Here is a 26,790-nt window from a genome sequence, read left to right on the forward strand (position 1 = left end):
TCTCATCTAACCCGTGGCCATCTCCAAATATTTCCGCGTGGGTGAGAAACTTTTCCTCCTGAGTCTTCTTGCGTTGAAACGTTGGAAGAATATCAGAGATGGGGGGGCGTGCGTGCGCGCCCAAAGCACACCTCCCCTCGGGCACGCCGCACTGGGATCAGGCCTGGGCTCGGTGTTTACGCTCGGGGACGTTGTTGGGGGATGAGTTGTTGTCCCGGGTTTGAAGGCCAGCTCAAGAGGAGCAGCCCCCCAGGAGCCCTATAACAACCCCCCCACCCCACCCCCCCACTGTGTGACACTGTGTTCTCTCTCTCTCTCTCTCGCTCAACTCAAGCCCTCTTTAACCAGATGGAATGCAGGATACATGCTGACAGCGGTGTTCCAGAAAACCGGTGCTGTAGAACTGCACCGTGGCTCTTTTTGTTCCTATGGTATAAATTTGTATACACAGTGTGTTTGCACCTATTTGTCTTTCCCTCTTGTGTTGAAAGGATGTTTTATGTAAGCATATTACCAGATGGAGTGTAAGACACTGACTCAAACCTGCGTCATGCAGTTGCACTGAAACAGAACCACCTTCTGGCCATGACGTCCTGAAAATGCCCGGTGAATTAAAAGTGAAAGTGAAAATGTAAAGTTGGATCATAGTTCAGACCATAGATTCACGATGAGACTAAACAGTTTTTATGTCAGATTTATACTCTGCTCTACAAACTCACAACTATGTAGTGCAGAAATCATTGATGATCAAAATGAATGTATTCGCCTCGGAAGACATTAATCGATGCCTTCTTGGTAGAGACGTGCAAAGAATTTTAGAGGGGCAGGGGTTGAAATTTCTAAAATATAAAAAAATAACAAGCTTGTAGACCGGCAATTTTGGGTGCGTGAGTGACACTGCGCTAAACTAAATATAATCAAGCCTTAACTGGAGATGCGGCGTACGGCAATTCTTTCAACATAAAATGCTGCGTTCGAGTTCAGGAGAATTTTTGAAAAGGCAATTCTCTTGAATGCTGACTTCGGGTATGGCATGGGAAAAAAAGCCATTTGCATTTCTTTCACCATAGTAAATGCTGAATGCATGGTCTGGAGGAGAGGGCACTTTTTAGAGATCGGTAAAAGGGCAAAGGGCTGAAGCCTCTTTGATGTCTATGTGTGCACGGCACGTGCATGCTTCTTGGCGTTGACCATCAATAGGACATGCGCACAAGCTGCCAGCAGTTGTAACTTGCTTTCGATAGCTGGAGATTGGACAGGGAGACCATGCTGTTATTAGATTGTTGTATGTCTTGTTTTGTTCAACCTGGTGTCCCTATGTTGGGCATGTCATTACTAGAGGTTGATATTTTTCACAAACCAAAAAAATCTAACATTTTCAAAACATTTAACAATTTTAAAATATTCAAAAATAGCAGCAATGCATCACAAGCTTGTAGATCACATTGTTTTTGCTATTAGTTGTTGTATAACCAAGTACATAGGGCTTAAGTGGTAAAACAATGACATAAAAGTAAAACCTCCGACAATGCAACTGCCATTTATTGTAGGCCTGTTGGCATGTTTCGCATGCATGTTTTCGCATGTATTCCACAGGAACATTTATAAATATGTATTTAGAGTAATGTTACACTGTTTGCTTTCATTTGCAGATTGTGGCATGTACCCCCTGATGCGCAATCTGTTCATCTGTTCTTAATTTGTTCAGGATCAATTTTACATGAACTGAGTAAACATTCCCAGAGGCAGGGTTTCAGTTTCATGCTTCTGAGTCTGTTGTCAGCCTTTTTGTGGATGAACAGCTTGTCAAACAGAGCCTTTTGCTATTGTTTGGTCCCAGAGTGCATTGTTTGCCTGGAACGGGTGCCAAGGTCAGGAGAGCGGAGGTGACCTCGGAAGCCAAAAAAGGTCGACGACCTTCTGAACTGCGGTTGTTTTCTCAAACTAGGAAGTATCTAGTGCAAACTCTCTCGTGAACCGAGGCCGGTGGGAACAGTCTCAACAAATAAAAACATCTGTTTTGGTTGGGTGTTTACTTGAGAGATGATTCAAATTCCTTCAGGCAAAGAAGGAACTGGCATTTGGCCAAGTTGAGGACTGTCTGTTTATGGCAGACATTGACATGCAAAAGATGGCATTTACGGTGCCTTTACCTTGAATAAGCCGCCAGGTATTATTAGCTCTGACATTCATGGAGCTTGGCCAGACTCTGTTCCACAGAGTCCGTTCCACACCCCTCCAGCAGTGTTGCCAGATTTTGTGAGAGAAATAAGCTGCTAGGTCTATGAAAGCCCAAAAGAAGCGACTAGGCTACGGCTAATTGAAAAATATCCAATATTTTGGAATATTTTGGAAACACTTTAACAACACAAATCTTGTATGGGGGGTCCCTGGCACAAAGTATTTTCATATGGGGGGTCTGCGGACAAATACATATTAATCTGGGGGTCCTTGACAGGAAAATGTTTTAGAACCACTGGTTTAAACAACTTTAGGAGACAAGCCCAAAAAAACCTGCAACGCGCAACTATGAATATCTGCAAGCAACTTTACAGAAAAACAAGCCCAAAACCGCTTATAATAAGTGGATATGGCAACACACCCCTTCAGGCTTCGTCAGCTAACACTGGTCACATACAGTACTGTTCTTCTCTAGGTCTACAGTTGAAACAAAGTAGAATTTTCCTGCCACCCCCCCAAAAAAGAAAAAAGGTTTAACAATAACGAAAATAGCATCAAGCTCAAGCTATTTTTGTGAGACACTATTGTACGACAAAGTGTAAAATAGGGCTTAATTGGTTAATCATAATCAATTTAGTCTTATTTTAAGTCGCTTTGGATAAAAGCGTCTGCTAAATGACTGTAATGATTATAAAAAATCTATTTTAATTTTTGTATAATTTTGCACACACACAGGCAGTTGTAATGTCGTTGAGAAATCAGTGACGATCAAAATGGAAGTAGACGCTTCGGAAGGACATTAAGCCAACCCTTCTTAGTTATTCACACCAAAGCGTTGCCCGCAGCTACAACTTCTATACTTCACAGCCCAGAGTTTCTCGAGTCATTCCTGATTTCATTCACTCGGTTCATGATTAATTTTCTTGCCACAATCTGGCCCAGATTTAATTATTGATGCAATCTTTGTCAGAATGAAAGGATAATCTGTGAGCAACAGTACAGTGCTGAGAGCGAGAGAGGGCTACTTGTCATCCTATAACATGTTCCAGCTCTGCCAGCATAGCTAAGGGAATGATGCATAATGGAGGTGTGTGTGTGTGTGTGTGTGTGTGTGTGTGTGTGTGTGTGTGTGTGTGTGTGTGTGTGTGTGTGTGTGTGTGTGTGTGTGTGTGTGTGTGTGTGTGTGTGTGTGTGTGTGTGTGTGTGTGTGTGTGTGTGTGTGTGTGTGTGTACTATACTTGCGAGGAACAAGTATAGTAGAATTTGAAGAACTATACATTGTGAGGACCTTTTTCCTGGTCCTCACAAGACAAATGGTTGTTTTATAGTTTTAAAAAAACATTTTTTAGAGATACGTTTACAATTAGAAAAACATTCAGGTCAGGATTAGACATTTAGGTGTCTTAGGTTAGGTTTAGGGATTGGAATTAGAGTTCAACATGATTTATACTTAGTTGCGCGCCAGTGTCATGCACCGAAAAATAGCTGATCTATAAGCTCACAACGCGTTGTGGGCTTGTAGATCTGCTGTTTTTCAGCTTTAGGCTTACGGTTAAAAATGGCAATTATTCTTTTTAAATGGCATTCATAACATGGCTGTCCTAAACTGTTGATGTCCTCACAAATACAGTAATACAAACATGTGTGCGCGTGTGCGCGCGTGTGTGCGTGCACCTTGAGTACAAAAGAGTACAATTATTTTGTTCTGATTTCCTCAGACCTTGTAGCAGCAGTAATAATCCTGCTATAAATGCATTAAATATAAATCTCTGCGTATGTACTGTACAGTATGTGCGTGTGATTGTGTCACCGGCGTATCTCGAGAACTGCCTGACTGATCCACTTCAAACTCGGCGTGCATATCGCCAAGGACCCGTGGGAGCGATGCGCCAAGTGGAAGTTGGAATCAGCCGGTCGCCAAAATATGTCAATAAATCCGCAAATCCCCATAATGGAGTACCCTGATGTCTCAACATGACATCACAGTACTGATGTCATAGACTGGCCTGGACGCCATATTTGGGTATGCCTGACACGTAACTCCATGTAAAGGGACACAGAAATAGAAATCTCCATATATGGGCATAAAAGGGACACGGACAAACACAATAGGCTCTATGCACAGCTGCCATATTGGAGAGAAACTGGGCCTCTTCCTTAATTCCTTCACAGGTGTTACCAATGATACTAATGAAGAAGGCTCTGTTCCATTCTTGTCAAACAGAGTCAGGGTGCTGATATTGTGCATGTTGGCTCACTGGAAACACTCTGCTACACCAGTGGGTCTCAAATTGTGGACCAGGTTCCCTCATGGTTCCTTAAGGGGGTTCTACGGGGGGTGTAACTCTGAGAGTGTACAAATGGAACCAAATGGACACTCTCAGAGTTATGGGGGTCCTTGAAATCAAAAAGTTTGATAACCATTGTGCTACACTAAATGGAACAGAGCCTTCATTGGTATCATTGGTAACACCTGTTAAGGAAGTAGGGAAGGGGCCCAATTTCTTTCAAATATGGCCGCTGTGCATAGAGCCTATTGACCACAGGACGAAATATGATTTCGCCCAGATGAAGACCTTCCGAGGTCGAGACATGTTGGCAGTTGCCTTTTTTAATAAATAAAGGCTGTTAATCCTTTTTTACTCCTCTAAATTGATTAGTTTGATTAAGTGTTTCACCCCTAAGAATGATGCGGTTGTTTCTAGATGTTTAAGTGCAGGATGATGTCGAGTGTGGGAGGCCTGGGCAGGGTGAGTGGAATCAGTGAGTCAGTACAGGCATGGCATTAATAGATACAGTAGATATACCCACGGGTACATTACACTTATCACTGACTAAAGCTGTTAACACACACTCCACTATTTCAACATGCACAAATGGAGTGTGTCATTATGGAATGAGATACGCAAGACCAATTTCATACAGTGCCATTCATGGGAAGGAAAATTCACCGTAGGATAATTTATGACTTATAATTGATGCGTATGTGTTAAACGTAAAGTCATATTAAGACCTCTGCTCACCAAAATAGCTCTTCCTTTTAGGGTGCATGTTATCTATTATTCTTTCTTTCTTTCCTTTTTACATGAACGTCAGATGTTGCTCGTTAACTGAAATTAAGCCTGTTCTATGGAATCAGTGGAATGTAACCAATTATGTCTGTTCACAGTTCGACAAGTGTTTAAGGGTGAGTCGTTCATGGATTGTCTCTTGACAAGATCTCAGCCCGGATTTACATTGTCCTCTCTCTCTCTCTCTCTCTCTCTCTCTCTCTCTCTCTCTCTCTCTCTCTCTCTCTCTCATACGCACACCGTCTTAAACAGCGTGTTTAGCAGTAACAGCTGGTACACTTCAAAAATGTTCTGCTTCCACACACACACACACACACACACACACACACACACACACACACACACACACACACACACACACACACACACACACACACACACACACACACACTTTGGCTGTGCTCACAGTAATATGAAGGGGGGTTGTCCTTCTCATAGGCCACGGTTACATGGACACTTGTATTCGGAATGAATGAATGGATGAATTCATTCCGAATAGATTTGCTCATGTAAACACCCCAATTGGAATAGAATATTCCATTCCAGTCTGACCCGAATGCATTTTCATTCGGAATAGGAGGGGTGGTATAGACCGTTTGAATCGGGTTAAATCAATCGGAATTGACCATGTAAACACTTTATTCCAAACGATCCTGTCTGTTTGGAATACATGCATTCCTTTGCGCATGTCCGTGCTTAGTAGGGCTGTCAGAATTGTCCAAAAATGACCTATCAAATCTCTAATTCGGCCACGGTTGGTGCTGAGAAGCGCTCGCTCCTGCGGGATAAAATTAATGATTCTAATAGCGTCATTTAATAAGCCTGTAATGGTTAAGCCCAGACTTGTCCAGGAGAACGGACGCTCCGAGGATTGCTGGCCTAGGCTACACTTATATGGATCTTTTTCTAAACAGGTATTTTAGTCCTCAGTTTTTAAAAAGAATCCCTGGCCACATGGCAAAGATTATTATTTTTTAATCCCTGTCCACACGTAAACGCAGAAACGCATTGATCAGCATGCAAGTTTCAATTTTAAATCAGATTTTATTTTATTATTTGTATTTATTTTATATATGAGGGGCCAAATACATATACATTTTTAATCGCATGTTAAGGCCCAATACTGCAATAGCTGCATTATTTTAATAGCATACATTGAACAAAAATAAATGAAAACAACATTATAAGGGCTCATCAATTCATTACAATGGGCAGCCGGAACGGTCGCCCCAAAACACCCCGCCCCACGCACCTTTTGAGCGGGCCATCCACGGCTGCTCCATGGTGGCTGGATTTTGACCCGGGGCGATTGTGTTTTAGGGCGACAGACCCGTAATATTATACCTCTATGGACAGACCCCGTGTGCGCACCGCGCGCTACTCGGCGCAGAAAGAGGATTTTCGTCACAGTGAATGAGTTACAGCATGTTTCAAAGCTTTTTCATAATAATACAAGATAACGTGACACTCGGCAAAATGAGTAGCTTATACTTTCTACTTAAGTGTATATTTTGATGCCAATACTTTTGTATTTTTGCCATAAATGAGCGTGCCTTGTTTCATAGACTGTAGTGTCGCGCTCTCTCTCTCTCTCTCTCTCTCTCTCTCTCTCTCTCTCTCTCTCTCTCTCTCCATTTATTATTATAATGACCATGAGCGGTCCGGTGTTTAAGTATTATTATTTTTATTATAATGACCATGTGCGAATGCGCGATGACATCATCGTGCGGTACCTACATGAGAAATGTGACAAATACTATAGGCTAGCCTACGTTTTACCGTGTCTGGTACCAATACAAAAAATAAACTGGTCTGAACTTGTAGATCTGCTACTTTTGCATTAAAACGGCGATGACAAAGGAACACAGGCTTGCACCGCATACAACGCTGCCTGGTGCGCAAGGGGGCAATTTGCCTCCTCCCATGCCCACCAGGGGAAGCTCTGCTCCGGGTAGTGGCTCCTGGTCCATGCCCGGGCGTAGGCGGGAACCACTTTGCGCATGTCAAAAGTTATATTCTGAATGAATGCTTTGGTCATGTAAACGAGGAATACTTTTATTCAGGTCCCATGTAAACAGGTGAGTGGATCAGATTCCTCTATTCAGAATGAGTTCATTCGGAATGAAAAAGTGTCAAATTGCACTACCAGTATTTGTGTCCTTTAGACCTTGTATTTATGTGGACATAAATAAAGAATTCAAATGTGTGTGTGTGTGTGTGTGTGTGTGTGTGTGTGAAGGTTGGAATGGAAATGTGGAAATGTGGAGATCTACTAGAGAGAGAGAGAGAGAGAGAGAGAGAGAGAGAGGAATGGGGGTGTGTCCATGGCCCTTTTGGTAGGGATCAGTGTTCAGGGACAATGACACAGGCCTATTGAAAATCCTGTCACATCCGCCTGTGATTGTGTGTATGCGTGTGCACGTGTGGCTCTATTATCTAAAGTGTGTGTGTGTGTGTGTGTGTGTGTGTGTGTGTGTGTGTGTGTGTGTGTGTGTGTGTGTGTGTGTGTGTGTGTGTGTGTGTGTGTGTGTGTGTGTGTGTGTGTGTGTGTGTGTGTGTGTGTGTGTGAATGAGACAAGAGCACAACGTTGAATAGAGGGCTGTGTTAAAAAAAAGGGTCCCGGGAAGGTGGAGCCGGAGAAGAAGAAGAGAATGAAGGGATGAAAAGATGGAGGGTCGGCAGAGCTTTGAAGTGAAGGGAGACCTTGAAGAGACGAGTGAGAGAGATGGATGATCTCTCCCTGCTCTCGCTCTCTATCTCTCTCCATTAAGTACTGGATGAGTATGCAGATAGTCTCACTCCAGGCTATGGTAAATTAATAAATACAAAACAAAAGCATATTGGAGAGACGCTTGAGATTGAAGTCAAGGATGGGCAGAGTGATTGAAGACATTTATTTAAAATGTGGCACAATCTCAGGGACAAAAAAAATCCACCTTGACATCATTGTTATTTTCTAATATTTTCTTTTTTACTACCACTGCCACGCTAAAGCCTCAACATCCGTTGTGTGTTTGCATACAAATGCGTTTTGACCATGACACCAGAGTCAAGAACTGGCACTAGTTAAGTGGCTCCCCATTCAGGCTGCCGCCGCTCACCCCGACACGCTTGTTTACAAATATTCATGAGCTATAATTAGTTGTCACACACAGAATGCTAGCAGTGTGTGTCAGGCGAAGGGTGACCTTATCAACATGAGGTATATGGAGGGACCCATCGCCGCCGCCGTGTGCAGCGTCCTCCTTTTCGGACATGTTTATTTTTCTGCTCCTTTTTTCTCTCTCTCTTCAGCCATTTCTCTTCTCCTTTATTTAATTTTCTCGTAACAAATATGATCAATTTCCCTGCCCCCCCCCCCCCCCACCCCCATGAAAAAGTGCCAACCTACAAAAAAAGAACAAAATTACGAAGCCTCTTTCCTGCTGCTAATTGTATTTTGTGCAATTTTATTTGCCCAATGAAGAATTCATTGTTTTTATTTCCCCCTCCCTCCGTATTCAAAAATGAGTGAAAAAAAAAGGTTTGCTGGCGGCAGAAATTCTTATTGCTTCTACACAGTAAAATCCTCAGTGTTAATTGAACTCTGAGAGCATAAGAATGGACCCACACTGAGGATATTTACTGTGTGAGAAGCGGGTGGAAATGATGGCAGGGAGTGTTGGCCTCGCTAATACATGACATACATGCGAGAGTGATGGACACAAATGATAATAAACAGATTCCGGGGCCTTGGGCTATATATCCTGGAATGAATGAAACTGTAACCCCCTGTCAAGGGGAAAGCAGACTCCACATCACCTTCATTATCTCTGTCAGGAGACCATGCGTTCGAACCTGTGTGTGCGTGTGCGTGTGCGTGTGCGTGTGAGTGTGTGCGTGCGGCGGTGAGGTTACCTCCAAATGGGTCGAGAGAGTATGGGATACATAGAGAGAGAGAGTGTGCGTGCATAGCAGGTCGAGAGGGAAAAACTGTTCTGTGGGAACAGTCACGGGACGATAAGGAGGGCTATATGGGAATTACTCTCTACTGCCTATGCCGGCACTTTATGTTAATGTTTTATCCAGCAATGTTACTGTGTTCCTTTAGTAAAGGCTTTTTTAGAAAGTAGGTCTCGCAAAGGTCTCGCAGGACTGACCCAACACAAAGCCAACACAGCTATGGCCTCGATACGGGTGGCCAAAACTGGCCATAGGTGAGTGCGTCTGGGAAGTGTCCCTGAGCAAGACGCTTAACCCCTATAACTGCTCCCAGAGAGCTGTATTTACAGTGCCCACTGCTCCTAATTGTTAGGGTGGGTGAATGCAGGTGGACACATTTATGTAAATGGAAATATACAGTAACAGAAATACCCCCAAAGGAGTGGGGAACCAAATATAATTACTACATCTCAATCCACCACCTTTGATTGACTGGTGATACAAACATAATTGAGACAGGGAATTAACGATAAGACTTTGCGCGTGACAGAAACATTTACGGAAAAGACAGAAATCTGTTCTGCATTATGTGAGGTAAAACAGACAGAGAGAGAGATGTTGCGAGAGAGCGGTAGAGCCTGTATTAGAGAGAGGGGGAGGAAATCAATAGAAACCATGTACACCTGGTAATCACATGCCGCGCTACTCATTCAATGGCTGTATACAGTAGGTGGAAATCTACAGTAAGTCCATACGTCTCTATTATTATTAGAGCATGCCTCCTCATGGCAGAGTTTTGCACTCTGCTGGGCACACCTTTCTAGTTAAAACACTGTCACTTAAGACAGCAGACAGTGATTTATGTGCCACTTTTATCCCTGATGCCTCTCCCGGTGGCTGGAGGGAGACATCGTGTTTTTTGGGGTTGTCGGTTCGTTCAGTCCTTTGTCAGTCTGTCTCTCCATCTGTCCGTCCGTCCATCCGTTCGTCTGTCTGTCCTAACATTGTGGTACAACCGTCCACTAGGCTCTATGCACAGCAGCCATATTATCGCTTCCTTCCCAGGTGTTAACAATGATACTAATGAAGGCTCTGTTCCATTTAGTGTAGCACAGTGGTTCTCAGACTTTTCAATTTCCACGACCCCCATAACTCTGAGAGTGTCCAAATGGAACCAAATGGACCCTTACGGGTCCATTTGGTTCCATGTGGACACTCTCAGAGTTACACACCCATAAGGAGCCATTTGGAAACCCCTTAAGGAACCATGAGGGTCCCTGGACCCAAATTCTAGTCCCACTGGTGTAGCAGAGTGTTTCCAGTGAGCCAACATAAACAATCTCAGCACCCTGACTCTTTTCTGTTTGACCAGAATGGAACAGAGCCTTTTATTTCATTAGTATCATTGGTAACACCTGTGAATGTCTTCACAATATGGCTGCTGTGCATAGAGCCTCTTGGACTCAAGGATGAACAAATCCCCAGGCATACATCCACAATGCAGCATTTCTAATTTGGTTTGTTTTGTTTTGACTATCAGACCTGAGAAGCTGATACTCGACAATGAGAATTTGCATCAGGAGCTGACGCAACCCTTTTTGTTTATAGCTCTCTCTCTCTCTCCCTCAAAGCACATGCTTGGGTACTTTGCAGGGTCTCTGGGGGAGGTTTTCCTTATTTTCCTGGTCCGTGTGGTAATACTTTGGCCCGATGCTGGTCTGACCCACATCTTCACTTCCATCCTGCCCACGAACTCTGTCTGCACACAGCCATCATTCCTGCTGCGGGCGGAGGACAGGCCATTCAGAGGGTGGGTTGTGTGGTGTGAAGGTATTCTTTTATTCTTTGGGTAAGGGTGGGGAGGTGGGGGGGGGGGCGGTGGCGGTGGCGAAGCACAATTGGTATTCTTACAGGCACTGTGCGAGTGTGGCTTTGTTCCAGGGGGGTGTGAAGACGGAGGGAAGGTTATAGAAGAAAGAGAGAGAGAGCGAAAGAGAGAGAGAGGGTGGAGAGAAAGAGGGTGGGTGGAGAGAGAGACAGAATGGGAGAATGAGGCTGCGCTCGGTTGAAGGTCAGCGGGTTAAGCCGACGGGATCCTTGGAGACGGGGCCCTGCCGAAAAGATGGTAATGACCCAAGCCATGATTCATTGCGAAGGCATCCATCACACACTCTCGTGTTGTGTGTGTTGTGCTGTGTTTTGTGTGTGTGTGTGTGTGTGTGTGTGTGTGTGTGTGTGTTTGTGTGCATATGCGTGTGTGTGTGCGTGTGCGCGTGCGTACGTGCGTGTGTGTGTGTGTGTGTTGAATGACGTCATCCCATCATTCCCGGAGCCAGGCTGTCAGGGGCTGACAGAGAGGGTGTTTTCATTTCAAACTGGCAGGGTGACGGACAGCTAAAGGAGGGGAGTGGGGTACGGGGGCTCGCATGGGGGAGAATGGCAGGTGCCGTGGTGTTTACTACACCCCTGGGAGGACATTTGAAGTTGTTGACTGTCAGGGCACTGTCACACCACTGGATGAGCTGCCCGAATAGCATCGACTCATGTCCCTATTTTTAGCTTCACTGCTGATTGCGTTGTCTGTGAAAGTTAGGACTTCAACTTAATCATTGTTTACTTAGCTTTTCTCTCTCTCTCTCTCTCTCTCTCTCTCTCTCTCTCTCTCTCTCTCTGCTCAGTGCAGTTTGAAGCAGGTTAATTGAATGGGGCTGCTGGAAGAGACATAGAGATAAGCCACAGCTATCAATATGGACCAGGGCCCACTTACTCCACAGGCTGCAGGAATTAAACATAGCTTTATACAAATGAATTGGACCGCCTCTCCCTCTCTATATGCTACACTGCTTTCCCATAAGGTGCGAGGCTCATATAGCCGGTATAAATATAGTTATCTCTGGCAGGTGGAGATCTTGCATTCGCCCCTGTCCGTGTAGGCAGTAGTCTGACTGCTAATCTTGCAAATTATAGGCCCATATGTCTTGTACACGCTGGCAGCAGGCAAAGGCACCTCAATTCTCAAATCTTTTTCAAAACCGTCAATTACAATTATGTCATTGTTTTGAATTTGTAATCGCAGAGCAATCGTCTCTCCGGGCGTAACTCTCCTGGGGTAACTACCCAGTCTCAGCAGGCTATGCACTGCATGGCACTAGACATTTATTTTATGAAAAATAAATGAAAAACGTTATTGAAAAGACTCAGCCCCTCACGCATCAGAAGGACAATATCAGTCACCAGCACCAGGGACGGGGGTTTTCAGTGAGTCTAACATGGTTAAAATGGAGTTTTAAGTTACAATGGGTTTATATAGGAAGGGGCCGTGTCTGATAAAATGAATATCAAATATCTAAATACTGAATCAAGCAACTTACAAACTGTCTGGGGGTCTCACAAAAGCGTTAAAATGACCCCAAACATAATTGAAAGTGTAATATCCCTTTAACCATGTGAACCCTCGCGTTCAAATGTCATAATAGGCAAACATTCTGTGAAAACGAACCTTTGGCGAAAATAGCCGATTTACAAGCTTGTAGATCGGCTATTTTCTGCAAAGAGATTTGGTGTGGAGGGACAAAAGGAGGGGGCCAAGTATAGACCCCTGAGGGACCCCATCAACCACTTCAACCCTCTAGAGTTAGTCAATTGGACCTGAGTTGGCTCTATACTTGGGATGCTGTTTTTCTCTCTACACCAAATCTCTTCGCCATAAATAGCGGATCTACAAGCTCTACAAGGTGGTAGGAGTTACAGAGATCCACAGCGGTTACTTGCAATAATCTCCCAAGAAATTTGTTGACAGAGACTCCTACAGAGCCACGCTGTAAAAACGATTGCCATATACAGTATTCTGTACATATATATATGTTACCCATGACAGAGAGAAAGGCCAACACTTTGATCACGGCCTGTCGTCAGGCTGGAGTTGGACTTTTTGCTCTTCCTCATGGACCTATCTGTGGATTATACCAGGGACAGTGACATGGACTTCTTTGCTCTTACTCATGGACGTATACCTGTGGATTATACCAATGACAGCTACCTTGTGTGGACTATATGCGATCAACACACACTGACACCTTAATCCCATGTACAACTTATTGATCTCTCTCTCTCTTCCCCTTGCCCCCTCCCCCCTTCTTCTTCCCTTTCTTTTTTATGTACAAAAACAAAACCTAATTTCACCCACTGTTTTACACCTGTAAACCTGTGATAATAAAGTTGATTGTGATTCTGACAGAGAGAGGTCCCAACATGATACAGTACAGTATATATATCAGTGGTTCTCAAACTTTTTCATGTCAAGGACCCCCAAATTGACACTTATTAGCCCGCGGACCCCCATTTCAAAAGATATGCCAGGGACGCCCATAAGAGAAGATTTTTACGGCTCTAGCAGTGATTCTCAACCACTTTAATTTCAAGGACCCCCAAGTTTGACATGCATTAGGGCTACAGACCCCCATTTAATGGCATTTCTATCACTTGGACCGCAATTTATATTGTAAAATCTATGTCAATTTAACTCTGAGAGTGTACAAATGGAACCAAATGGACCCGTTAGGGTCCATTTGGTTCCATTTGTACCCTCTCAGAGTTACAGACCAATAAGGGTCCATTTGGTGCCTAATCTATCATTTAGCTGGGGACCCCCTGGAACTCCCTCAAGGACCCCTGGGGGTCCCCGGACCCCACTTTGAGAACCAAATGATATATATCATTGTACTGTATCATGTACCTCACTTGACCACATGTACCTCACTCGACCACACTACTATTTTCAATCTTATTCTTATTTACAGCTCACTGAGGCTCTGGGCCATGTGCTTTGTACTCTCCCTTCCATTGAACTTTAATTAAAACAGAACAAGGAGCATTGCTGGTGTCATTAGAGGACAAATTCAAATTATCGTGCTCAATAACACGCCGACAAAGTGCATATGGGGATATGAATCAAATGAGATGCATAATACACCAGCTGTGTGTGTGTGTGTGTGTGTGTGTGTGTGTGTGTGTGTGCGTGTGCGTGTGAAAACTGCAAGGCCGTGATGACCTCAATTCTCCCCCAGAATTCAAAGTAGCGTTATCTACCCTTAATAAAATTGTTAAACAACAAGAACGTCTCGTTACCAGTGGAATATCAAGAGAAAAGCGATTGTGTTCATTGCAATACTTAAGTGGCTGTATTTTAACTTCTTTGTTGGCGCGCATCAGCTCAGGTGTATCAAATGATGAATTCCACCTGTTCATAAATCAAATGCTCGTTCATGTCCGCATCATTAGCGTTGTTCCACGGGACGTTTAACACACCATAAAAGGCAACCGGAATATCCAACGTTAAACCAACTTCACCGCGTTGAAAGCACGCCGTAGTATAATTTTTATCGGCATCGCTAAAGAGAGAGAGACAGACAGACAGACAGAGAGAGAAGAGAGAAGAAATGGCAAACTTTTTTACTTCTGTGTGTGTGTGTGCTCGCGCACGTGCCGTGCACACACACGTGTGTTTGCGTGTGTGCGTGTGTGTGTGTGTGTGTGGAACAGAGATCAGAGGAGAGGAGGAGACTGGGGGGGGGGGGGGGGTGGAGGATGAGACCAGTGCCACAGAACGGGGTGGTAGGCTGGTCCGTCTGCACCAGCCAGCTCCCTGTCAACCTCTGCCAGCTCCAGCACTGCTTGCCCCCCCCCCCCCCCCCTCCCTCCCTCCCTCCCTCTCTCTCTCTCTTTGAGTGGGTCAGAATCACAAGCGGGTTATTTTTAGTCAGAGAAGCCCAGACACAAAGTGATACCCATGACAGAGAGAAGGGCCATCTCTCAGACCTGTAAACAAGCGCCCGTACAGCCAGGGTAGCCAAGCAGCATGTGTGCGTGCATGCGAGCGTGTTGTGTGTGTGTGTGTGTGTGTGTGTGTGTGTGTGTGTGTGTGTGTGTGTGTGTGTGTGTGTGTGTGTGTGTGTGTGCGTGCGTGCGTGCGGCACAGACCCTTTGGAATGCACCCTGCATCCACAAATAAGCCACAGTGATGTAATGTTAGGTAAGATTATTGATAGAATTCAGGTGTCATTCCGTGGCAGCATCAGCAGTGAGAATTATAGAGAGGTTAGTGATGTGTGGGGACTGACGGGTCGGGCGGGGTTTGGTTAAGCTTCAGATGCAATTCATTATTAGGTTCGGATTGCATGGTTTCGGGTCGTTAATGAAGAAAATGTTTTGGGTCAGGTTGAGTGGTCTCTCATCTATAGGTTGGGTAGGTCAGGTAAGAGTCAGGTAGGTCAGGTAAGAGTTAAGGCTAATGTTCTCACTGGCAGCCTAAATCAGCCCAAATCAGATTTTTGGCCTCTCCACATGGGAATCAGATTGTTTTTTAAGTCTGAAGAGCCAAAAAACACATTGAGATTTGAATTCCTGGCCTTGTTCAGACTGACAAAAAACAATTCGACTCCAAATTGGATAGTTTATCAACAGTGTATCAACACTTAGTTTGATAGAATGTATGAATGATGAATATATGTACAGAGGACAAACTATCAACAATGAATACAAGATGTATCTGTGTACAATGCATCAACAGTGAAGTGAATATGAGAATGAATATATTATTTATTTACGGTTTGTCGACAGACCTTCATTGTCTGGATAAATTATGTACAATCTATCGACAGTCTATGAGTGAGTATAAGTACAGTTTAACAAGTGTCTGTCAAAGTTCATGCCAAAGTCCATGCATGAGTCAGTAGTCAAAAGACACTGCAGGTCTTTAAAGAGAGAGGAATATAATTGGTCAGTGGGCGGAGGAGCTGAGGGATAGAGAGGGAGAGAGAAGGGATAGAGAGCGAGAGCCATTAGCATGCTAATACCATCCTCTGTTTAGTTGGTTAGCTCACCCTCCCCTCGCCATCATCCACCCTCAACCCGCCTTCCTCCAAAGCCCTCTTGGCTGGCACGCCGGTCTCCATGTTTACACGATAAACAAACCACAATGAGGCCAGCGTCTTTTCATGCGTCCTTTTGTGGTGTTGTGGCGTGCTTACGATATTAGCAACAGTCAACAGTTGCGTAACTGTTTGGTAGCGACTGATGGCCCTAGTTGGCCGTGTTCCGTACGTTTTTTCTCACCTTTCTCAACTTTTTTTTGTCTTGTGTTTCCCAGGCGACGGAATGGGCACCGGACGAAGAAACCAGGAGGTCCTGTCAGAGCAAAGGAAAAACAGAGGTATAACGTCCTTCCCGCTCACCAATTACAACACTTCTTGTCAACAGTGTCTGTCTATTGGCTTATCATGCGGGGACTGGCTGATTGGGAGGCTAGGGGGGGCGAGAGGTAGAGCAGCTGCTTCAGCCCCTTCAATCAAAAGTTGTTTTTTCTCAGCAAGTAGGGAAGAGGTCAAAAAGCCAGACTGTCAGACAAACAAACCATATACACGCATGCACGCACACAGGCTCACAGGGCCTGTTTAGTAAGCCGGTCAAGACGAGTGCTCCTCAAAGGAGGCTGATAACGAACGCGGTGATCAGTTAGGCCTTTTCTTTATTTCTTTGTGAGAATTGATTGCCATGTCATTTTTATCTTCGAAGGGGCCCACAGAGAGAAAAGACAAAACTATGCGGAAAAAAAAGCAGGCAATCACTTCTCCGTGAAACCTGCACGGCCGTGATGACCTCAATTCTCCCCCAGAATTCAAAGTATAAGGTTATCTACCCTTAATAAAATTGTTAAACAACAGAACGCCTCGAGTCGATACCAATGGAATAGCAAGAGAAATACGATTGTGTTCATGGAGATACTAAAGTGTCTGTCTTTGAACGTCTTTGTTAGGGTCCTTTCAGTGTCTATATGACAATGGGCACAAACACACACACACACGCATGCACAAACGCATGCACACAGGTACGCACGCACGCACGCACGCACGCACGCACACACACACACACACACACACACACACACACACACGCACACACGCACACACGCACACACACAAACTCTCTTTCTCTCTCTATGTAAGATAACATACAGTTGCAGGCTTTTGACTTTCGACATTTCAAAAGCAGTCCATGCATGGTGCTTTGTTTTTTATTCTTCAATCCCCCCAACCCTCTCCTCTCTACCGCCCCCTGTAGGTGGAATGTCAGAACTACATTAGAGTCCTCCTGGTCAACAAGACCGAGGTCATGACCTGTGGCACCAACGCTTTCCAGCCGCTCTGTATCACCCGTGAGGTAGGAGGATCTATCTACTGTATCTGTCTGTCTGTCTGTCTGTCTGTCTGTCTGTCTGTCTGTCTGTCTGTCTGTCTGTCTGTCTGTCTGTCTGTCTGTCTGTCTTGAGCTCTAAGAGATAAAACATTACCTTATCACTCCCCAAGAGGGGAATTGTGTTGTTAGCGCTGCCAGTAAAACCACAGCAAAAATAATCTGATTAAATGCCTTTAAAAATATAACCAAAAAGTTCTATCCTCCTCTCTGACTTGTGCCTCCGGGCGTCCGTCCCATCCCAGGTGGGTAACATGAGCAGCGTGCTGGAGCGGGTGAACGGCGTGGCGCGGTGCCCGTACGACCCGCGCCACAACTCCACGGCCGTGGTGACGGAGAGCGGCGAGCTGTACGCCGCCACCGTCATCGACTTCTCGGGCCGCGACCCCGTCATCTACCGCAGCCTGGGGGGCATGCCGCCCCTCCGCACCGCCCAGTACAACTCCAAGTGGCTCAATGGTAAGAGCAGCCATGTGCTTTTTTTCATCATTTTATCTATAGGGTTTGCAAGGGGGGTGGGGGGGACGTCCATGCAGGGTTGCCAGATCTGCTTATTATAATTTCCCCGCAAGATTTTATTTGAAAATAGCCGATCTACAAGCTCACAACGCGTCGCATCGCACACGTGGCCCATAGTCGCTTCTTTTGGGCTGGTTTTCCTAGACCTGGTTGCTTGTTTCTCTCACAGAATCTGGCAACACTGGGTCCATGCTTCTGCTTTTGATATATCGCCCCTCTGGTTATTCATTTTTATGGCCGGTGGGGTTTTATCCCTGCTTCTGTTCAGACCGAATTAAATACATGCATTTCATTTTGGGAAATATGTTTTATATTTAGTTTTGATAATATGCGAATTGACAAATCTAATGAAACATTTATGCAAACCACTAGCATCTATATTTTGGGCAAATTGTCTAAATTTCTCAAATGTATGTGTCAAATTGTGTGAATAATTTGTCACACAATGAAGTAAGTAGTTTGTTTACGAATTGTACCTGTGCATTTATCACAGGTTTATCAACGTTAGCTCATTCTTGCTTGGCGAACTTAGTGGTTCCTGCTGGGTTTCCACATTTTTTGCCACGTTTCAGTTCTCCGATTACCTGGCCAATGTGTTGGGTTATGATAACAATACGGAGATTTGTGTTAGATCTTGTGTGCAGTCACTGTGTTTCACTGAACTACTGTCCCCCGTATCAAGTGTGAGAAATCAGACCTAATAGGATTAGTAATCTGATCGCGTCTGAGCGCTCGCGGGATTTTTAACTAATCCACACAAGCTTAAGTTGTAAGGTTAAGTCTTAAGTGTCAAATAATCATTAAACATTCCAGTCACTTGGCACTGCAGATGGGCCAAGTGCGCGCTTTTTTTTGTTTTGTTCAAACAGCCAATTTGTGCCAGCCAAGTTTGATCAGCCTGTGAGGAGTATATTTTCAAAGGCTTACAAATACCATTAGGACCCAGGGTTGTGTTGTGCTATGTCTACACAGCTATGGGGTGTATATAAGGCTTGGGTGAGTGTTAGGAATGCTAAGGGAAGATGAAACGACTTTGGCCATACTGTCGGTTTAGTGTTACCGTAGGTGTCAATAATCCCACCGGCTGCTGACGGTGGGCCTTTTTCCTCCGAGCGAAACCCCAGACAAAACAGAAATCCATCCACGCACGCTCCCTGACTGCAGCAGAAAATTTCCGAAAACCATCCACGAGAGCCATCAGACGTCACGTCATCAGATCGAACAGGGGGCGTGGGGCAAACGGAGAGAGGGGAGGGGGGAGGAAACCGGTTATTGGAAGACTGGGTCAGTCATGTTAGCATGCAGTATATAATCTTGAGCGTTCATGTGTGTCTTTGTAACTCCAAGAGCATACGAATGTAACCAAAACAAGGCTCTATGCACAGCAGCCATAGTATCACTTCCTTCACAGGTGTTACCAATGATACTAATGAAGGCTCTGTTCCATTTAGAGTAGCACAGTGTGTGGTTCTCACACTTTTTAATTTCCACGATCACCATAACTCTGAGTACAAATGGAACTGTGTACAAATGGAACCAAATGGACCCGTAAGGGTCCATTTGGTTCCATTTGTACACTCTCAGAGTTACACCCCCGTAAGATGCCATTTGGAACCCCCTCAAGGAACCATGAGGGTCCCTGAACCCCAATGTTAGACCCACTGGTATAGCAGAGTGTTTCCAGTGTAGCCTGGTAAACCCTCCCTCCGGAAATCTCATTTCCATTCGATATCAGGAAGGAGTCTGGCATGATTGCTCATTCTGCAATATTGGCTGTGGGCTGGAGTTGGGCGGGAGTAATACCGTTGACTGACAACCCCTTCAACCAATGATCGTTTTAGCCCCTTAAGCCAATCAGCAGTTCATGTTGACGAGCTCCAGACTATGTGACGCAACGGGACTTTTGGGACGGCCATGCCGAAAATAGGTTGCCTTATTGGGATACATGCGTGTCACTCCCCGCCCCTGCCGGTTCTCTAAATTTATATTTTTAAATAGGCTCTGTCATGATTAACTGACCACATATATGAAGTTAAACAACTAAAGTCTATCCAAACGATATGTTAATAGTAAATTCCGTGCCTCAAAAAAGAAGTTTGAGACCGTTTTAAAAACGAAAGTAAGAAGTGACGGCACTCGGACAAAAAACAATGGCTGCCGTTCGTCCTTTGTCGGCGGCTCTCAGGCTGCACTCGGCTTCATTCGGGCTCACTCGAACTCGCCACCTGATTGGCCAACGTAAGCTGTCAATCACAGAACGATGAGCGACGACGCTGATAGGCGCGGTTAGGTCCTGATTTCGCTGGAAACTCCCCAATATTGCAGAATGGGCGTTCATGCCAGACTCCTTCCTGATATCGAATGGAAATGAGATTTCCGGAGGGAGGGTTTACCAGGCTATTTCCAGTGAGCCAACGTGCACAACATCAGCACCCCTGACTCTGTTTGACCAGAATGGAACAGAGCCTTCATTAGTATCATTGGCAACACCTGTGAATGTCTTCACAAAAAATGGCTGCTGTGCATAGAGCCTGCAGGTCCATTTGGCTATAGAGCACTTGCCCTTGAATCACGAGCTTCTGGCTTTGATACCAGGCAGCGCCTATGTACTCAGCGTGTGAGTATCATGGCTCGGGTAACAAAGACGTGCTGTAACTACTGGGGAGCTGACGATGGAGCCGCACTCCACGACAGCAATCCATCTCCCTGCTGTCTAGCCCATTGTAAAGGGGATAGACAGCCTCGTTGATCGGCTGATAGTGATACCGACAATAAGCCACTTTGACTTACTTACTTACTTACTTACTTACTTACTTACTCACACAGTTAACACAGGTTTTAAATATGTACGACTGGGAGTGGGTGGTGGTGCAGCAAGGCATCATGGGATGCATCAAAGCGTCAGCTATAGGTGGGAAGGGGAACGGGAGAATGGAGGACAAAAGAGAGAGCTGTTTGTCTGGTTCGTCTTTCAAGCCGCTTCTGTGTCGCCCACGGGATGTGGGGAATTGTTCAAGACCGTGCGTGCGCTTGTTGGCGTGAAGTTGGCGGTAGTAGCAGTGAGGGGGGGTAAGGTGTATGTTGTGACAGGGGGGAGGGGGGGCACGAGTAAACGGCAGACTCTGGAATCAGCGAGTGGCGTAATTATTCCTCACGGCGGGGAGAGGGGGAAATTACAACGCACAGCATGTCTCACGCTGCCTGTGTGTGTGTGTGTGTGTGCAGACTGCAAGCAAGTCTGTGCCTTCATGTGTGTGTGACCTCTATGGGCGTGTGTGTCTGTGTGTATTTAAACACGTGCAAACTGTATGTTTGTGTGTGTGTGTGTGTGGGCATGCGTGTGCGTGTGTGCGCGAGTAAGAGAGAGAGAGAGAGAGAGATTATGTGGGAGTAGAAGAGATGAGTCGCAGAGACAGTGTGCTCATCAGCATAATCACAGCTGGTTCCAGACATGCGTTCACAGAAACACACACAAACATGCACAGGCACACAAACACACACACACACACACACACACACACACACACGCTTACACGCAAGCAAGCAAACACACACACGCACACACACACACACACACACACACACACACACACACACACACAGAAGTAAACATTTTTTGCTCCAATTTGGCCTGTGTATCACAGACACACATATGATTACAGACAGAGCCCACTTTGCTTCATGGAGGTTTGTGCCCGTGTCATGGAATAAGATGAATCCCGCTGGATTTCTGGGGTGTGAATGAAAATCTCATTTCCACTCCTAAGCCTCTGCAGTCGGGGGCGGGGGGGGGGGGGCGCACAGACAGGCTGGGGGTCCTGTATCTAATCAATCTGTTCCGTTATTGGATTGGTCGCCTGCCAAGTGCTGACCGACGGTTTTCGATCATGCATCTGTATGAGGACAGATTATGGGAACTGTGGGGCTGCAGTATTGAGTGATACGGAACAATTTCCATCTGATTCTCTCAGTATCTCATAAAACTATATATATTTTTTCTCTCGTTCTCACCGTCTCTGCCACGCTCGCTCGCTCTCTCTCCTCAATTCAATTTAACCCATTGAGACCTGAAGCCGATTCTACGCGTCTCCTAAATCTCAACAGTTTTCTGAAAAACGTATGTTTCTATATCAGTGGTGCTCAATCTTTTTCATGTCAAGGACCCCCAAAATTATATGTATTTGGCTGCGGACCCCCATCAAAATATTATGTTCCAGGGACCCCCAGAAGCAAAGATTTGAGTTAAAAATGTTCGCTTTAAAAATATATATATATTCAGAAGATTTGCACACATTTTCACGATTTTTCAAAAATAGCAGATATACAAGCTCGTAGCGCGGCACTCGGTGCCGCGCTATGAGCTTGTATATCTGCTATTTTTGAATAGCCAAAAGTGTAAAATAATGCTTTTTAGCTCAAATCTAAAAAGGACACAGTTCCAGGTCTTAATGGGTTAACATGATGTCGGCGTAGATTGGGCTCAATAATATTGCCAAAGCAACTGTTCAGCTTCTCTCACATCTCACACGTGCACACACACGCACACACACACACACACACACACACACACACACACACACACACACACACACACACACGCACACACACACACACACACGCACACACACACATCTGTCTCCAATAGCAAATCCGTTGGCGTCGGACAGAAACCTTGGATCTCCGTGTTTCGACTTTTTTTTGTGTATTTGTCAATAAACGCCCGACTTCATCACACAAGAGTGTCGAACAAAAAGCAGTGAAAATAGCAGATCTACAAGCTCACAATGCGTCGCGATGACGATCACATGACAATAATAACGTGTTAAAAAAGGATTGGGTTTGGACCTGTATGAGGTTTTGCGCCCGACAGCGTCGAAATCCCGTTCTGATGTGTGTCTCGGTATAGAGCTCACTGTTGTTCTCATTCTCATCCCTGCTGAGCCCCCAGCCAGCCTGTTAGATTGAACTATCTGTTTAACCCTTTAAGAACCGGGAACGAATCTGTGTGTCATTTTTAGATTTCTTTGGGCTATTCAAAAATAGCAGATATACAAGCTCGTAGCGCGGCACCGAGTGCCGCGCTACGAGCTTATAGATCTGCTATTTTTGAAAAATCACGAAAAGTTGTGCAAATATTTGATTTTTTTTCACACATTTGTAACTCAAATCTTTGCTTCTGGGGGTTCCTGGAACGAAATATTTTACAAATGTTCACTTTAAAAAATACATAATCCAAGCTTTTGCCACGAATTTTCACGATGTGATATGAGCTTGTATATCTGCTATTTTTGAATAGCCAAAGAAATCAAAAAATGACACACAGATGCGTTCCCGGTCCTAAAGGGTTAACACTCAGCATGGTGCTTGGGAAAAAGACAACAACAGAAAACAAAACACTGTTAGTCAGATTCTCACCCACGCAGTCTCAATAATGTTATGCAGAATGTTGTCGGCTCGATGTGCCCTTTGCTGATGTACACGTTACACTCGCCGTCAAACACTCGGGGATGTGCATTTGGTATGTACGCATGCCTCTCCGTGTGAACATGTACATATACATGCACACACGTATGAATATATGTATGTAAGGCACTCGCACGCACGCAGACACGCACGCACACACACACACACACACACACACACACACACACACACACACACACACACACACACACACACACACACACACACACTCACACACACACACACACACACACACACACACACACACACACACACACACACACACACACACGCACACACCATCCTTCACATGCCCCCTAGCTATAGTGAAACCAGAGCTATATAATATATTGCGAAGGCTGTTTCCTCGTCCTCCGTTACAGTAATTGCTAATCACCTGGCAGCCATGGCACCACTCCTCACGTTCTCTCTGCAGCCGCATGCTCGTTAGCGCCCGTTGCCAGTCGCCACTGGAAATATCCAATATCCACTCAATTAGCACATTCAGGACATAAACTACCATATGTGAGCAAGGGGATTGGGGTTGACAGTTTCTATTTTTCCTCCAGGTGCGCCTAAATAATAAATGATAGCCTTTGGTAACAATGCATGGTAATAATTACGAATCTGCCGGGTATGCACTCTGGTTCTCAAGTTATTTTACGGCATAGTTAACCCATTGAGACCTGAAGCCGATTCTTCGTGTCTCCTAAATCTCAACAGTATTCTGAAAAACGTATTTTTCTATATCAGTGGTGTTCAATCTTTTTCATGTCAAGGACCCCCAAAATTATATGTATTTGGCTCCGGCCTGCCATCAAAACATTTTGTTCCAGGGACCCCCCAGAAGCAAAGATTTGAGTTAAAAATTTATTCAAAGATTTGCACACATTTTCACGATTTTTCAAAAATAGCAGATCTACAAGCTCGTAGCGCGGCACCGAGTGCCGCGCTATGAGCTTGTATATCTGCTATTTTTGAATAGCCCAAAGTGTAAAATAATGCTTTTTAGCTCAAATCTAAAAGTGACACAGTTCCAGGTCTTAATGGGTTAAGCTGAGGCCAACAGTGCTCCATGTAATACTATTGAAAATACACGATTAATATTTGAGTGAAACCAGAGTTTTAGCGTGATTGGCGCATGTCCCCTTCACCCGAGCACCTCTTTCATGTGAGACGGTTACAGGCTCAGTGGGAGCGCTCGTAAACACTCTTCCTCGCCCCGAGCGTTCCAACAGAATGAAACGCATTCCTCGGCAGCATAGCTATAGTCTGTATAGTCGTAAATCACGCCGCGCACGGAACGTCATTGAACAATGTTTATTCCGCACGTGTTAGCTGACCTGTTGCAAAAAGTTATACAATTCTTTTTTTTCATAAATGGATCAATTCCGACTGAGAATTTTACTGTGTATGGCTAAAACAAAAGCACAGAGAATGCTCTTCATTCTCCATTTCCACTCAACAGTGGAGCAGGAGCAGGAGGCGATACCGATTGACAAGTGCCTCTTTGATGTGTCCTCCAATTTGCAAAACAATGGGGATGCGGTAGGTAGCCAGGCGCGGCTGTCACTGCCGCAAGGCCGTCATCTGGCTACTCCATTAAGAGTAATCATCTCAGAGAGAGACCTCTTCAGAATTGAATCATGTGCCGAAAGATATGCCACATGATGACTAGTAGCGACCAGAATAAACCATTGATTTCGAAGGGACGGCTGTTCTTAAATTTGAGAGTGTGTCACAGTCAGACTATTGGGTTTGTGAACGCATTGGAATTATCAAGCCTTAATTTATAGCATACATTTGAGATTGGTGATAAAAAAAGGATCCAGGGTCTTCGGTTCATGACCACGACCAAACAAAAGGGAGTATTACATTTACAGTATATCGGGAAGACAATTGCACAGGTAAAACAAACTGACCATAGTGGGGGGGGGGGGGGGGGGGGGGGGGTTCTACATTGGCTGCCACCCAGGCAGTGTGTTATACTGTATACTCTAGAACAGTGCTTCTCAAACTTTTTCATGCCAGGGACCCCCAAATTGATATATATTTGGCCGCGAACCCCCATCTGAAAATATGTTGTGCCAGGGACTCCCAGAAGCAAAGGTTTGTGTTAAAATGGTCGCTTTAAAAGAAATATATTCAAAGATTTGCACGAATCTTAAAGATTTTTCAAAAATAGCAGATCTACAAGCTCATAGCGCGGCACTCGGTGCCGCGCTATGAGCTTGTAGATCTGCTATTTTTGAATAGCCAAAGTGTAAAAGGTAAAAAAACATTTTGATGCTATGTTCACACATTTTGCTGGGGACCCCCCGGGAACCCCCTCAAGGACCCCTGGGGGTCCCCGGACCCCACTTTGAGAACCAATGCTCTAGAATGGATCATCTGACATACAGTTAATGGGTCCAGAAAAGGCCGGAGCAGTCACTCGGGGTGATTGTGTGTTTTTGTTGTCATGGAGGCAGAGAATGGGTCTTATTCTACCACACAAACCCCTTCATCTGTGGCCATGCAGCACGACCGCAGTCCGTTTTTTTTTATCACCGCTCTGAAATGGAATTAAAGGATCACTAGAGCTGTGGACGGCGAGCCAAGGCCCGCACTCTCTCCGCTCCTAATCGCATTCTTTTATAAATGGCCCCACAGGCCCCGGCGGCACTTACTGTCATGGCTGTTCACACAGGTTATCTCTGCCGCCTGTGTGTGTGTGTGTGTGTGTGTGTGTGTGTGTGTGTGTGTGTGTGTGTGCGCGCGTCTGTGTCTGTGTGTGTGCGTGCGTGCGTGTACGCGTGGTGCCCCTTCGTGTGTTTATTTAAAGGTTAATATCTCCACTGTCTGACTCTGCACACATTATGTGTGTGTGTGTGTGTGTGTGTGTGTGTGTGTGTGTGTGTGTGTGTGTGTGTGTGTGTGTGTGTGTGTGTGTGTGTGTGTGTGTGTGTGTGTGTGTGTGCGTGCGTGCGTGCGTGCGTGCGTGCGTGCGTGCGTGCGTGCGTGCGTGCGTGCGTGTGTGCGTGTGTGTGCCATTGCATGTCTGCATATGTGTGAATTCTGTGTGACGTTAATACTTCCATTGTGTTCATGGACCCGTGGGTGTGTACCTACAGTACAGTGCACTCTGTCTGTGTGTGTCTGCGCGCGCGCGCGCGTGTGTGTGTGTGTGTGTGTGTGTGTGTGTGTGTGTGTGTGTGTGTGTGTGTGTGTGTGTGTGTGTGTGTGTGCTCTCACTTAGACTGAATACAGTATGGGTCCCTGTGGGGAGGAGAAGTGACAGCGATGTTATTTTCTCTCTCGTGTCGCTCCTGTACACATGAGTAATGTTTTTCTGCTGGTAGCAGCCACTGCCAGTGTGCAATACTCCACTCTATTACCGTGTCA

General features: G+C 45.3%; 1 protein-coding gene across 2 annotated transcripts in view; it reads left to right on the forward strand.

Annotated features, from left to right (window-relative positions):
- The window catches only part of sema5ba (sema domain, seven thrombospondin repeats (type 1 and type 1-like), transmembrane domain (TM) and short cytoplasmic domain, (semaphorin) 5Ba), a 210,053-nt gene that overhangs the window by 112,021 nt on the left and 71,242 nt on the right, over positions 1 to 26,790 (forward strand). For both annotated transcript variants that reach the window (XM_084084310.1, XM_084084311.1), the window contains exons 6-8: positions 16,322 to 16,384; positions 17,293 to 17,391; positions 17,670 to 17,883. In XM_084084310.1, the coding sequence (XP_083940436.1) occupies positions 16,322 to 16,384; positions 17,293 to 17,391; positions 17,670 to 17,883 (376 nt within the window). The remainder of the gene's footprint in view (positions 1 to 16,321; positions 16,385 to 17,292; positions 17,392 to 17,669; positions 17,884 to 26,790) is intronic.

This window comes from Gymnoscopelus microlampas (assembly GCF_963454915.1).
Source record: "Gymnoscopelus microlampas genome assembly, chromosome: 17".
NCBI classification, from domain to species: domain Eukaryota; kingdom Metazoa; phylum Chordata; class Actinopteri; order Myctophiformes; family Myctophidae; genus Gymnoscopelus; species Gymnoscopelus microlampas.